The sequence below is a fragment of the Talaromyces rugulosus genome, chromosome III, assembly GCF_013368755.1.
Source record: "Talaromyces rugulosus chromosome III, complete sequence".
NCBI lineage: Eukaryota > Fungi > Ascomycota > Eurotiomycetes > Eurotiales > Trichocomaceae > Talaromyces > Talaromyces rugulosus.
In genome coordinates, this window is record NC_049563.1 from 2,867,286 (window position 1) to 2,882,330 (window position 15,045).

The 15,045-nt window shown below is 48.1% G+C and overlaps 4 protein-coding genes across 4 annotated transcripts; 3 read left to right on the top strand and 1 right to left on the bottom strand.

Annotated features, from left to right (window-relative positions):
• Positions 1-1,148: 1,148 nt before the first annotated feature.
• On the top strand, positions 1,149-5,240 carry TRUGW13939_05850 (uncharacterized protein; the record flags this gene model as incomplete). The annotated part of the gene is made up of 4 exons (XM_035489008.1): positions 1,149-1,527; positions 1,603-1,868; positions 1,927-3,203; positions 3,254-5,240. 4 exons carry the CDS (start codon positions 1,149-1,151, stop codon positions 5,238-5,240), a joined length of 3,909 nt encoding a protein of 1,302 aa, XP_035344901.1.
• Positions 5,241-5,832: 592 nt separating this feature from the next.
• On the bottom strand, positions 5,833-6,975 carry TRUGW13939_05851 (uncharacterized protein; the record flags this gene model as incomplete). The annotated part of the gene is made up of 3 exons (XM_035489009.1): positions 5,833-5,865; positions 5,921-6,402; positions 6,480-6,975. The coding sequence occupies 3 exons, from the start codon at positions 6,973-6,975 to the stop codon at positions 5,833-5,835; spliced, it is 1,011 nt and encodes a 336-aa protein (XP_035344902.1).
• Positions 6,976-7,733: 758 nt separating this feature from the next.
• TRUGW13939_05852 (uncharacterized protein) lies at positions 7,734-12,237 on the top strand (the record flags this gene model as incomplete). The annotated part of the gene is made up of 7 exons (XM_035489010.1): positions 7,734-7,921; positions 7,975-8,243; positions 8,317-8,927; positions 9,550-9,700; positions 9,868-10,258; positions 10,325-11,256; positions 11,324-12,237. Coding segments are annotated over 7 exons (3,456 nt in total), but the record flags the coding sequence as incomplete, so codon positions are not given.
• Positions 12,238-12,961: 724 nt separating this feature from the next.
• Positions 12,962-14,598, top strand: TRUGW13939_05853 (uncharacterized protein; the record flags this gene model as incomplete). The annotated part of the gene is made up of 2 exons (XM_035489011.1): positions 12,962-13,619; positions 13,697-14,598. The coding sequence occupies 2 exons, from the start codon at positions 12,962-12,964 to the stop codon at positions 14,596-14,598; spliced, it is 1,560 nt and encodes a 519-aa protein (XP_035344904.1).
• Between the last annotated feature and the right edge of the window lie 447 nt (positions 14,599-15,045).

Sequence of the window (15,045 nt, forward strand, 5' to 3'; positions counted from 1 at the left end):
TATACACTTTTGCTAATACATATCAATTTTCATATAGCTTCCAGGGGTAGAATACACGTATCTCCCGAGAACTTGCTCATTTGCACTGGAATATATGGAACTGTAAATATAATTTCTCACCCCAGTTGCCTTTTACTAAATGGTCTATTCCATTAAGTTCAATTTTGATAGCAGGTTTACAGCACGGTTGACTGCATCATGTTTGCACCTCATTAATCAACTGATACTCTAGACTACGGACAGAATTTCCTAGCTTCTCATGAGCCAAGGTCAAAATACCCTGTCAAAGGACATGTACCAAGGACAGTTGACATCTAGCACTCTCTACACGTATAAATAGTATTGTTCAACCATCATGTGACTGGTGGTCAGGATACCACGGCTTGAGGAGTCATATGCAGCCAGCCATCGCACGCAGTCATGCTCGCCGAGCGTTGTCAGTGGTCACACTGACCTTGCGAGCCACGAGAAAAAAGAAGAAGAAAAAAGAGCCATGTCAGCTTTCAGAAAACCATGCTTTTAGATCAAGATAGTAGACAAGACAGAAAGACGATCTCCACGGGGAGACAGACGCTAACGTCGGTTGGGACAGCCGGCGCCAAGTCCCGAGACAGTCACTAAGTGGCCTCTTCGAGCGTCCAGACTGCGACTGACTCCGCGACCTCACGACTTTCTCGCTCTCTCCTCTTTCACCACTCTTCTCGCTTTTCTCACCACCATCACCTCTCCCTCCTCCTCCCCCTCCCCCTCTTCCTCCTGGGCGCTGTTCTCCTCAAACTCCGCCCCCTTTTCCTTGTCGTTCTGCTGCTTTGCTTGCCGCTGTGATGCATTAGTTTGCGCACTTCCACCTTTATCATCACTGTCGCCCGTGGTCCTGCCATTGCCATCGTCGCGCTCTCTCTTTGCCTTCAGTTGCAGCTTCTTTTAGAAGTGCAGTCGAGTGGTTCTCACGACAAGCGTCAAGGTACGATTTCTACACTGCTGAACCTGCTGCAATCGCTAACGAGATGTGGGTAAATAAATAGTTGTGACTAGTTAGTCTACGCCAATTGCGCAACCCCTACCGTTTGACTCAGCACAATCGTGTCTCTGTGTCACTCGCACAATAAACCCCCCCTAGCGACTCAACTATATACCCACGAGTCACAATGGCTTCTTCTGAAGGACCCGGTCTTATTGTAAACGGCGGCCAGTCGTCAAAGTCGCCCGCCGCCATGCTCTCCGAGCAACACGAAAAGCACAACGTCACCATTGAGGATGTGGTGGACGAAGAGGATATTCTACACCCTCCCCCATCGTCTGCTGTGAACCCGACTACCAGCCAGTCTTCCGACGATGTCGCCCCAGCTGCCCCAACGCCGAAGAAGGCCCCCGTGTTTGATGTGCAGTCGGAAGAATTGTTCCCGGCACTCGGCGGTGGTCCCAAATCCAAAGCTGCCGCGAATGTGCCTGCAGCATGGGGTGCCAAAAAGCCTGGCGTGACTGCTGCTGCGCCCAATGGAAGTGCTGCTGCCTCGCAGCCATCGGGTATGTACTTTTTCCCGCTTCTGACACTATCGTCCTAGTAACAAGAACCTAACATTATCACCCTTCTCAATCTAGCCCCATCGGAATTTTCCAGTGTGCCAAAGATTATCAGCCTGCCCGGAAAACATGCTGAGCAACTCCGCCTCGCCCCATCCCAGATGCTTCCTCGCAGCCAGCTCAAGAAGCCAGTCAGGGACATTCTACGTGATATTACGAAACGCTCCAAGGCTACTGTGGATATGCGCGGTGGCCCCAACGGCTCAATTATTTTTGAAGGAAAAGGGTCGGTTGACGCTGTTCGCCAGGCCCTGAAAGATGTCGCCCAACAAGTTGGTTCCAAGGTAATTTTAGCACTGTCCACACTAATGAAGATTTCCCACTTGCTAATCTGTCTTCAAGCAATCCGTCAAAGTGCCGATCCCGGCCTCTGCGAGAGCCCACATCATTGGCCGTGGAGGAGCCGTGGTACAAGATATTCAGCAACGAACTGGCGCCCGAGTCCAGGTACCGAGAGCCGATGAGTCCGCCCCAGGGGATGAGGATGATGACAGCATCACAATCGATGTCTTGATCGAAGGTGATGCGGTTGCTGCGGAAATGGCCCGTCGCGAAATCGAGGCAATTGTGAAGGAGCGTGCTTCAAACATCAACCTACGCTTGAAGTCGATTCCTCCGGAGTTCTTTCCTTTCATTGCTGGTGCCCACAACTCGCACGTTAATGACATTGAAGAACGCACAAAGGCACAAATCCGGGTGCCTCGTTACGACACTTGGCTGAAACAGCCACCTCCACAAGAAGCTGGACCTGGTCAAATTCGCTTCGTTGCCGATCCAGACAGACACATTCATATTTCGGGTGAACGCAATGCTGCGCAGGTTGCTCGCGCCGAGATCGAACGCCGTGCTGCCGAGTTGCAAGCTCAACTCACTTTGCGTCAGTTGGCTATCAACCGTGGTCAACATCAGTTTATTCTCGGAGACAGCCACACTGCTCTTCACGAGTTCCTCGCTGATACTGGCTGCGCCGTCATCCTACCTCCTACATCTGAGGATAGCGAATTCTTGACTATCACTGGACCACCCGAGCACATTGAGGCTGGTATTAACCGAGCAATGGACCTGGCAACAAGCATGCAAATGGCTAGCATTGACCTTTCTCGGCAACATTCGGCCGCACACGCCAGAGCTCTTACCTCGTACCTTCAGCAGCGCCGGATTATCCGCGAACTGGAGCGTGCATACGATGCCCGCATTGTGCTTCCCCAAGCCATTGATCGTCCAGTTACTTGGGAAGTTTACTCCCGCGACGGAAAGAATACTATTCGAGCTCGGTCCGATATCATGAATCTTTTACAAGCTCACCCCCCAGCGAGACTTCGCTCCGTTCCAGTTGACCCCTTCTTCCACCCGTTCTTGAGCTCAAGAAGCACCACTCAGTTGAAGGACCAGTACGGAGTTCATCTCATTGTTCCGGACGACGTCAACAGCCCTGAAGTCGTCTTGGTCTACGAGGGTCAACAGGAGCCCGATTCGGAATTCCAGATCCCAAGACAGAAGCCTTCGGGAGAGGAACTCGCACAATTCGAACGCGCTCTTCAATCCGCACAGGAATACCTCATCAGCACCTTGGGTGACCAAACGAACATCGTTCAAAACTCGGTGCCCATTCCTGCCAAGTATGTATTTAAATTTACTCCACTTCCACAACGAAACTAACAACTCTCAGGTACACCGACAAGGCTCGCAAGTTCATTGTGCGAGAACAACAGGGCGATGATGACTGCATTCCTGTGCGGGCTATTTTCCAAGACGCTGATGTTCACAATGGTCAGAGGGGCAATGCTGCCTCTCAGGGCGAAATTGGTCTACGTGGGCGCTCTACAGATGTTGACCAGCTTACTGCCAAGATTCTCGCCTTTATCGAACAACAGCAGAAGGACGATCTGGAGCGAGACTACACGATTAGCTTTGATTATCCTCAAAAGTTTGCCAACTTCCTTATCGGCAAACGGGGCGAGAATATCAACAAGCTGCGAGAGGAATTTGACGTCGATATCAAAGTCGACAACGGAAAGGTGGAGGTCAAGGGACCTAAAGCCAAGGCCGATGCGGCCAAGCACAGAATTGTTGCCCTGGGCAAGAAATTGGAAGATGAGACTACTCACATCTTGAAAATCCCCGCCAAATACCATCGCGACCTGATCGGTCAGAAGGGCAGCCAGGTGAACCGACTACAAGACCGCTACAGTGTCCGTGTCCAATTCCCCCGCGCTGCAGCTTCTCCTGTAAACGACGATCAATCTGTGGCAGATACGACAAGCGAGGTGGGCGGCAGTCGATTTGCGCGCAACAACCAGGCTCCTGATGAGGTACACGTCAAAGGACCCAGTAAGGGTGCCGATGCTGCTCGGGATGAAATCCTCAGCTTGCTTCAATGGGTTGTAGACCATGCTCACTTGGCCGTTGTTTCAGTAGCCCAGAGCCAGATTCCATCTTTGATCGGCCAGCGCGGCCGTGAGATGGACAAGCTGCGTGCTGATACCGGTGCTCAGATTGACGTTCCTAGCGCCCAGGATGCCCCTGATGCTGCAGGACGCGTTGAGATCAAGATCAAGGGTACGAAGAAGCAGGTCGAAGACGCCAAGAACATACTGCAGAAGCGGGCCAAGGAATTCGATGCGATTGTCACCAAGACCATCGACGTTGACAAAAAGTACCACAAGGCCTTGATTGGCGGCGGTGGTGCCAACATTCGCAGGATTATCGTCGACGCCGGTGGGCCCGACGACAGCTCGGCCGCTCGCGTGGTCAAATTCCCACGCACCGAGAGTGACGAAACCACAATTAGACTCGAAGGCAACGGATCTGTCGTTGACAAGATCTACGTGGCAATCGACGAATTCGTCAAAGAGCGTGAGGACCAAGTCACGGTCGCTCTGGATGTGCCTCAGACCCAACATAGGCTACTTATTGGACGAGGAGGTGACACGAAACGCGGCCTGGAAAGCCAGTTCAACGTCTCGATAGACATTCCTAAGCAAGGATCTGGACGCACAGAGGTCAAGATCAGGGGTCCAAGCAACTCGGTTGAGCAAGCAAAGGTCCATATCGAAGGCCTCCTCAAAGAGCAGCAAGGCGAGACCGTTCAGGTGCCGCAACACCTACACCATGCTATTTCTGACAACGGCTCATTTTTCAGACGTCTGCGAAATGATTACCAGGTGACGGTCGACCATGCTGGCCAACAACCTCCTGCCAAACCCAGCCCAGTTGACTCGCGCGAGGAAGCTAATGGATCCTCTCTTCCGCTCATCACGGATGACCCTAACGAGGCCGCAGACACTCACTCATGGAAAGTAGTTGACAACGCCCCAGTCTCTGACTCGTCGGCTGTGATCCCTTGGGTCCTCTCTGGCGCGACAGACAACGTCGGCAAGGCCAAGGCGGCCTTGGAGAAAGCTCTCGCCGCGGCATCGCAGCAAGGTGCCACCGGCTATCTCATCCTCCCAGACCCCAAGACCTACCGTTTTGTTGTCGGCCAGGGCGGTAGCCAAATCAACACCATCCGCAAAAAGACCGGCTGCCGCATCCAAGTTCCCAAGGGCCAGGCCAAGGGCGAGGCAATCGAAATCAAGGGCTCCAAGACCGGTTTGGACGAAGCTCGCGACATGATTTTGGAAGCAGTTCGTGTTGGATTGGGATCTCGCTCTTAAAAAAGAAAGAACCGGCTTTATTTTTTTTCTTCTTATCATGATGGATATGTGACGGGAAAAGCAAATATTTGACCAAAAAAAAAAAGATAACATCAAATAACCACTCATGATGGAATGGGAGGCGCTACATATTTCTTTGTAAACTTTTTTTTTTCTAATTTCATATTACAACAAAAATTTCTTGGAATAACTGTTTGCTACCAGTTGGCATGTTCTAGCATTAGTCTTGATGGAGAGAGAGAGAGAGAGAGTATAGTATACTTGGTATATACAGAATGGCAATGAAACGGATCATGTTTAATTAGGATGCTCTTTAAATGTTCCAATGTTAACTAGATTAATTGGTTGAATCAAGCTTGGCTCGGATGTTCAAGTTGTTACAGGTACTGGCAGCGGTTGATACAAACCGGATAGCCCTAACCCTAGCTCTACAACAGACAGACGTCAAGTATGAACACCTTGACAAATCGGGTTGTTTCTATACATCAATTGATAATAATGATCTTTCTGGCATGTCTATATCCCTAGTACATAAACACAAGTACAACCGGCTGCTATCAAAATTCAACCCACTGGCCTAGTAAATGGTATGCTAGGCATTGTACTTGTACTTCTCTTCAAGGTCCTATGAAATGTCAGCATCAGTTAATCACTTAGGAGAATAAAGATAGAAACCATACCCAATACTTATTAAACCCCACTCCCTCACACACATCCGCATAACTCAGAATCATCGGCGGCGGCCCCGTGAGCATACTCTTCTTCAACCCCTCCAACGCCTCTCTCACACTCTTCAACTTTGCAGCCACCAACGTCCAAGGGTATGCCACCGCACAAAACCCCAACTGCGCCAAATCTGCAGTCGACAGATTCTCCGTCTTCCCGCCCTCGATAATATTCGCAAACGTCGGGATCCCCAGTTCTGTGACACAGGCACGCATACTGTCGCGGTCTGGTAGGGCTTCGACGAAGACGGCGTCGACGCCGATACGTTTGAATTCCTGGGCGCGCGCCATGGCTTCGTCCCAGCCGAGGATGAGCGCGTCGGTGCGGGCGAGGATGAAGATGTCACGGCCTTGGTCGCGTGCGTCGCAGGCGGCTTGGATGCGTGCGAATGCTTCGCCGCGCGAGACGACAGATTTGCCTTTGGTGTGGCCGCAGCCTAGGGAAATGAAGAAGAGTGAGTTAATTTATTTTGTTCTTGCTTGCTGTTTGTACTGTGTTGTCACTGGGCCTTACGTTTCGGCCACGTCTGATCCTCAATCATGACTCCGGCTGCCCCAGCGGCGGCATAGCACTCGACTGTGCGTCTCACATTCATCGGACTACCGTAACCAGTATCTCCATCTGCAAAGACGGGGATAGACACCTGACGCACTGCCTCTTGAATCTTGTGACACATCTCCTCCATGGCAATATACCCGGTATCTGGAAGGCCATATGAACTCGCCACGGGGTATCCAGCAAGGAAAACTAGCGGAAACCCGGCTTCCTCGACCAGCCTCGATGAGAGGCCATCGTAGCTGCAGCAGTGTGCTAGAATCTTGTTTGGATCGCTGTGTGCCTCGAGCATCATGGAGCGCAGGCGAGAGGTTTGAAAGGAGGGAATCTTTCCACGTACGTTTTGGAGGGTTAGTGTCACGTCGTGGGCTGGAGAGCCATTGCTTTGTTGAGCATTGGAGTACCCTGTGCTTTCGAATTTGAAAGGGTATGGTATGTTGGTTGATGAGGCCATGTTGGATGGGAATAGTGTTGGATGAATGATCACTTTGATAAGCAGGAGCAATGTGAAAGTAAGTTGCAGCTTATTTTCCTTCTGAGAAGGCCAATAACTACATATTTATCATAGGATTAATGCCATATATAATGCATATAATCATCATCGCGGATATTTCAAACCCCGGATAATGCCCAATTGCCGGCATGGCGGATATTTGGCATCTGCCGATTCCCACAAATACCCCGGAAATCAAAGGAGTCAAGATGCGGGGAAAGCTTACAACGCACGGGGAAGTTGCTAGCCAATGAAATCTTTTACTCGAGAGAAATAAGAAGAAGTAGCTACTTATTCTACCCTCGTTTCAACTAGTCATGCTAAGGCGAGAAGAACCGGGCCCCAGCGGCGAGGATCTATAAAATACCCGCGACGTTCACCACATTTTCAAAAAATACTAAGAGATTCAAAAATTTCAAAACTTCAATATTGCTTCGCTATCTTGAATCGCCATGGATACAAAGAGCTCGCAAGCAGTGGCTGAAAGCCATCACCTGGAACACAGCCCTAAGAGAGATGAGGCGCAACCCATGGTCTCGCAGGCACAGTACTCTTATATCTGCAGAAAGGTAGAGAATATTCCTTTGAAAACAATTACAGTTCTAATTTTGTGGACTGTATTTAGTTTGACCGCCGGGTTCTTCCCATTGTCTGCGTTCTATATGTGCTCTCTTATCTTGACCGAGGTGAGTCTGGACATTCAAGTTCTGTTTTGAGAAATACTCACGGTCAAAGGCAACGTCGGCAATGCCAAAACTGCTGGTCTGACTAAAGATTTAAACCTAACCAGTCTTCAGTTTTCTTGGGTCTTGTACTCCTTCTACCTCTGCTATGTTGCGTTTGAATGGACAACTATTCTATGGAAGATATGGCCTGCTCATATCTTTATAGCTGTTCTGTGTATTTGGTAAGCTACAAACCACCGTTCTCAATATTCATACAACTAAAATGGTTTCTTAGTTGGGGCGTTGCTGCCATGTGCAGTGGTGCAGTTCACAACATGGCCGAGCTAATTGTCACTCGATGCTTTCTGGGAGCATTCGAGGCTGCGTTTGGGGCGGGCGCTCCGTATTATCTCTCACTTTTCTATCATCGACGAGAACTAGGATTGCGTGTGTCGCTTCTATTGGGTACATCGCCCTTGGCGAATTGCTTCGCCAGCGCTCTGGCATACGGCATAACCCAGATCAGGCATTCACTATCTCCTTGGCGTCTTCTTTTTATTATTGGTCCGTTTTTTTTTTTTTTTGTATATTCTCCTTGCTGGAAATTTTGGCTATTAACATCCGTGTCACGATGTAGAAGGCGCTCCAACTATCCTCTTTTCCGTTGTGGTATTTTTCTTTCTCCCCGACTCCCCCGAAAACGCAAAGTTTCTCAATCCAGACGAGCAAACAGAAGCCGTGGAACGACTGCAAGTAATTGATCAAACAGAAAGGAGGCAAGTATCATGGAGCCAATACCTGAGCGGTTTAACGGACTACAAAAACTACGTGCACATGGCGATACACTTTTGCTGTAACTACTCCTTTGCAGGGCTATCCAACTTCTTGCCAACCATTATTCAGGAAATGGGCTACGAAAGCGTCAAAGCCCAGGGCCTAACAGCTCCTCCATATCTAGCATCGTTTCTATGCTGCGTCGGGGCTGCATTAGTCTCTGATCGATGGGGTTCACGGGGCTATATCATCAGCGCATTCGCCGGTCTGGGGACAATAGGGTACATTCTCTTGGTCAGTGTGCACGACGAGGCACAAACCGGTCCTCGATACTTGGGTATCTGGCTCGCTACGTGCGGTATATTCCCAGCGTTGGCGATCAATATCACATGGCTGCTAAACAACCAAGGTGGAGACTCGAAAAGGGGAAGTGGGATGGCCATTCTGGCTATCCTTGGACAATGCTCTAGCTTCGTTAGTAGTTCTGTTTTTCCGGCTTCGGATGGTCCGTTTTATGTCACTGGGTGTGCTATTGGGTGTGCGCTATCCGGTGCGATTGTTGTTTTGGCCTTGGGACTGCATTTTAAATTGGTTCATGAGAACCGGAGGAGGGACAGGCTGTATGGAGTGGTTGATCAACATGCTCGAGTTGATGTGACAGATGGAGGTGATCATAACCCGATGTTTCGTTTTATCACTTGAAATACATATCAATTGACAATGCAAGTCATCGATTAATTCAATAATTCTGCTGAAATGACATCTGGAGTTGCTGTCTAGAGCATTCAAGGGCAATTATATCAATTGATACGAGTGGGTTTTTTTTTTCGTTTAAGATGCCGATGTATGCTCTAGGAAACCAGAAAATACCTGTTTTTTTTTGTTCAACGTTAATTATTATGCTTTTATTCTAAGAAGGTTCAATGTTCAAAGCCCCACCGCGGATATTTGGAAACACCCGCACTTCAACATCTCATCTTGTCGGTACTATCAGCAATAGCTGTACTGGGACTGAAAATATACATAGCACTTATCAGTTATGGAAAACAAAAAAAGACCACCCCGCAGCAGAGCACTTCTAACCTACGAATTCCAGCGGGCGTACCGAGCATGTCTCCCCTGCCGAGAGCGCAAGGTCAAGTGCCAAATGAGGGATGACGACGGACCTGCACCATGCGCAAGATGCAACAAGCAGGGTCTGGACTGCGTGTTCTCGGAAAAGCTGCCCTGGTCACGAGAGAAGAAAGGTTTGCCTCCCACTTAAAATTACGATTTTTTGTCATAGGCCACAGCTGATATATATGTGGTACGGCCTCTCAAGCCAGACGAGTCAGAAGAAAGTCCTCGTCCGTAGAAGAGGCAGAGTATAATTTAGGGCAAATAGATACTGGATCTGACGGTACTGGTTCTTCAGGAAGGCCAGACCCTCGATCTACTGCCGAGGGACAACGAGGGTTCCCGTTTGACGACGATGCTTCTAACTCCGTCTCGGTGAATGATATCGACGGAGCAGATGACCTCCACAATTCAGTGCTACATACAATGGTGTCGAGTGAGAATGACGCCTTGAATATCTTGTTTGAGGCAGCTGCTCGTTCCGATCCTGTAGATGCTTATACCTCCGTCTCGAGAACTAGTATCAACGGGATTACCAATACGCAGGAATCGCCAAACTCGGTTGAGTCTGCTCCTCAGCTGGTCAATATTAACTCTGCCAATTTTGACGTGCTTCATATCTGGAATGCTTGTCGATTTGTCAAGATGGGCTGGTTCACAGCCCGCGAAGCAATGACACTGGTTGACCTGTAAATTTCACTCCCACGCATGTCGACTATTTCATAAAAGGAGCTAATAGCAATTGATAACGGCAGATTCTTCACCAACATGTCACATTTATCTCCCATACTAACGGATTTCTACAAAACTCACTCTAATCAATATTGGCTTGTTACGCAAGAGCCTTTACTATGCTGCACTATCCTAACCATCTCCTCCCGATACCATGTCCTTCCCGGGCCCGGGGGCAGAACTCGCAGTCTCTTTATCCACCAGAGACTATGGCAGCACTGCCAGCATTTGCTGCTTCGCTTAATGCTAGGGCAGGAAAAGGCCTCCAAAGCCAAGATCAGAAACGTTGGAACTGTAGAGGCCCTTTTGTTACTTGTCGAATGGTATCCACTCTCTATTCACTTCCCACCGGATAACGATGGCTGGGACTCGGACGTACTTTTGACAATGCCAGACGCGCGTGATCCGCCACTGATAGCTGATATTCCTGCATCAGAGCGCTGGAAGCGAGATATTATCGAGCCCACAAAACGGTCTGAGCAAATGTCGTGGATGGTCTTGAGCTCTGCTCTAGCCCTGTCTCATGAACTGGGGATATTTGACGATACGAAGAATACTTCACCGCGTCAATACCTCAGCAGCAGCAGTATTATTGCTGAAGGCGCTCAGTCGGATGCCAAGGCATACACCGAGCACTTAAAGATTCGGCAAAGGAGACTTCCTAAGCTCTTGTTTTGTTTCATAAACTTAATGTCTTCTCGACTGGGGTGTACTTCGTTCATGTCGCCCTTTACTAGTAGCACACTATTTGAATCAGACGAGGCTCTCGGTGGAAGCCATGATCCGGAGTGGCAACTATTTATGGGTCAGTGGACGGAGTTGACGAAATTGATAAAGAGCACTACTGACACCTTGTTTCCTCTTATGACTGCTGAGAACGAAGAGGAATTTCAGACTTGTCTCAAGGAGAAGCAAGATATGCTCTCGCGGTGGTACGTTGCCGCTTTTTCAGGTGGTACGTACTTCTTTCCTTCTATACATGTAAGAATCAATAATCTGAAGTTGACATTGATTGCCAACAGGCTCCACTGGCTATGAAGATGTCTTGTTCATAGAATACCACCATCTGCGCGTGCTCATAAACTCGACGGGAATGCAGCGCATCATCAAAAACCGCTCTCAATCTCATAGCCCCGATTTCCACCAGCCATTTCAGCTAGAGCACAGATATGGATTCGTCGAAGACGTAATCAACGGCTGCTGCCACATCCTCGAAAGAATAATCCACAATCGCGTAGCAAGCGAGACAACAGCTACAGCAACAACAACAAGCACACTTCGTTTCGCTCCATTTCGCATGTTTTCCCGCATGATAAGTGCGTCCATCTTCCTTCTCAAGGCTCTCGCTCTAGGTGCGTCAAAAGTAAAGCTGATCGAGTCGTTACATATCCTGGATCGGGCGATTTTGGCGTTACATAGTAGCAATCTTGACGAGGTGCATCTGGCAGAGCAGTATGCAGAGTTGCTCAGGATTCAAGTTTCGGCGCTGCGTACAAGTTTTGAGTCTTCGGCGTTGTTTCTGTCGAGCAAGAAGAAGGAAACAACACACAGTTCGCAGGGGCATTGCAGTGGTGATTTGGCTCGAGAACCTGCAGGCCAATTTCTCTCATCGCACCAGCAGCAGAAGAACATGCATTCTCATGTCCCGTCCAGCTTCTGTGAAGGGGACAATGTTCTTCCAGCCGGTTTCCATAATCAACATCAACCAGACAGCGCCGGGACAGATTCTGTTGAACTCAATCATACCCCTGTGGAAACAACTGTAACTGCAACGACAGGTACTATCTGGGAGAATAATCTCGACGAGTGGTTCTCGCTCCCGTTTGATCCGTCCATGGCTCCGTTTATAGGCTGGGACGAGCAGTCGCAATCGTGCTTGTCGCCTTTGAATCCGTCGTGGTTGGATGTGGATTTTATTTGGAATTTGGCGCCATGATAATTGCAGATACTTTCTGTTTATAATTGCTCCAAAACTCTATCAGGTTTAGGGCTGGCTGGCTCGGATAGAGCCATCCTTATTCATAGAATACCCAAAGAGTACAATCTGCAGTAAATATTCTAAATAACGTCCAAGGGTAAACTGCGTTTTGCATCCCACTGGCGTTTACATATGTATGCGCTACTAAACTTGTATACCGTCCTATTACGTGTTTTACTTACAATACAGGCATTTGATAAAAACCACTTCTACAATCGTGGCAAGTCAATATGGCAGTATCGTGTACTCTACATCCATACCCAAGTTGCAAAATTGGCCTTTAGGGGAGCTATCTTATCATATCACTGGATGGCTAGTACTGAAATAGTACTAACTAACTGTCATACACGTGCAGCTGCTATTCGTTCCTCTTGGCCGGTCGTCCGCTATACTCCATACCCAAGCGTAGATTCACGATATCGATCTAGGAAGTTACCGTAGCAACCGTCATGAATAGCGGCAGTGGAGCTAGCCCATGGGATTACCCTAATCTAACAAGATCTTTTACGGCCGTACTAATTTCATATGCCTATTTAACTAGTACCTAGGCCCCGTCGGCTATACTTGTAGACAGATCTCGACGGTGATTTATGAAAAGCCCATAACCCGCAGCGACTACCAGATACTTGCTCTTTCTATAGTCTTTTTTTTTTCAAATGCAGACTGGCAGAAACCAAGAACTATGATAGTTGATATCTCGCCCCGGAATACTCGTTTGCAAGTCTACGCCGCTTGGGTAGATACTTGGCTTGATACAAATGTCGACCAAAACCGGACCCAAATTGCCAAACTCTTGAGCGTTGGCGAGATAGCAATTCTTTTTCAAGACGCAAATATCGACCAGCTTCTGCACCCTGACCTTCTGCCAAATGTGATAATATCGTTTCGACAAAGATTCAACAACGGCGAAATTTCTCTTGGTGGAGTGTTGTCCCCTTCGTGTACAGAGACAAACTTGATGTCAGAGAAATATGATCCTCGCGTCGATTGTACTTGTGATGGGATATCGCCAATGTCATTTATCAAGGACGCGGATTTGACAAAAGCGAGGAACTGTGAAGCCATTAAAAAGATGCTCTTGGCACAGAATGATGTTACTCAGCGACCAAAGGAGTGGAATGGGCATGGCCTTTTCACTGTAAAAAAGCTCGAATATGCAGTCAAAGAACTTGTGTTTTGTAATCTAGACATTCAACCAAGTCCGACCATATGTTCCGGAGCCGATATTGCAACTGCTGTTCCCCCAATAAAAGCTCCCGATCGCCGACCAAATCCACAGTGCGACAATAGCTCGGAGGCATATGAGGCGTTGTATCCGACGTTGGAGAAGGTCAAACTTTGTGCAGATGCAAAATACTTCCATGCAATTGCCTGTGGTGGTACTCTCGTAAATGAGGTATTTTGCGCGCGATTGCAGATGCAGGGAACGATGTCTTAATAGGAGACTATTGTGAAGCGGTCACAGAGGAGACTCTCTCCTTACTACAAAAGAATGGGGCAGCAGCCGTTGCCTTTCTGAAGGTGTGCAATTTAGCGGAGATAGTCAGTGACTGGCAAATAGATATTCTCGTCGCAGCCCACATTCAATTCAGGGTTATGGGCTATTACCGCAATCATGCTGTGCCGAAACTACCAGAAGGGCTATACGGTAGTCGGGTGACAGACTTGATTTCTCATCGCCATATTGATATTGCCAATATAGTTGGCGTGGTGGCAGCATCTCTAGCCACGGGTCAGCAAATAAACGAGGCCGAATATATGAAGCTTTCGTACGGGACGACCCTTATCAACGACTTAGTCGACCTTCGGAGTGATACAATGCGCAAGCAAAGAGAGAACCCGGTCCTCAGAGGTGTAAGAGGATCGGCCTGTCAATATCTCAACGAGAAAATCTTAGATTGTCTTATCTTCACAAGAGAGCTCATTGAATCCAAGCAACTGCTTGCCATGGTGACCATGGCTTTCTGTAAGTGGGCAGTCATGGCCTCTCACCATAAGCTGTATGAGTTGATACAGGGCACTCGTGAAAATACAGAGATTACAAAGTGCGCTTATGTTGGACTTGAAGAGCAGTATGACAAGCTTCTCACGGCATTGCAACCATACGGGTCGCTGGGCGCTGATGGCCCACAGTGGAAACTTAAGCGCATGGAATTGGATAACCTGTATAGTATCAATCGGCGCTTGCCAAAAACTCATTTGGCTTGGTTAGCGGATATGGTGAGGCTATTGCTCAAGCCTTCCAATTTTCGGAGGATTGTAGATGTTGTGCATTATCCTTGGACTGGTGATATAGGGCAGGTAGAATACTGTCCTTGATCAATTAATATCGTCATTTTACTGAAGTAATCCATCTAACTACCCTATCTATTCCGCGTGCCGATTTATCTGCTACCTCGTATAACATAAAATATAGGGAGCCACCCTAGCGATACAGCCATACCCCTTTCTTACTAAATTAGGAATAGCTTATATTTATTCTACATTTAATTAGTCTAAGGATACTTCTTAGTTATTTATTCTTTTAAGTATATTATGGTACGTATAACTATTTTAGATGGTTCTAACTAAAAGACTATTCTAGCTTATGTAGTTAGATAGCAGAAAAATTGCATTTAAACTAGAACCATCTGTGCTGACTGCCGAGATGAGTATAAATAGACATGAATGTATAGCTCCTTTGCCTAAATAGGCATGCTCTGCGATGTCAGTTTCCGATATATACAATTATATTGTTGATGCCTAAATCTTTTCAATTTAGATAGT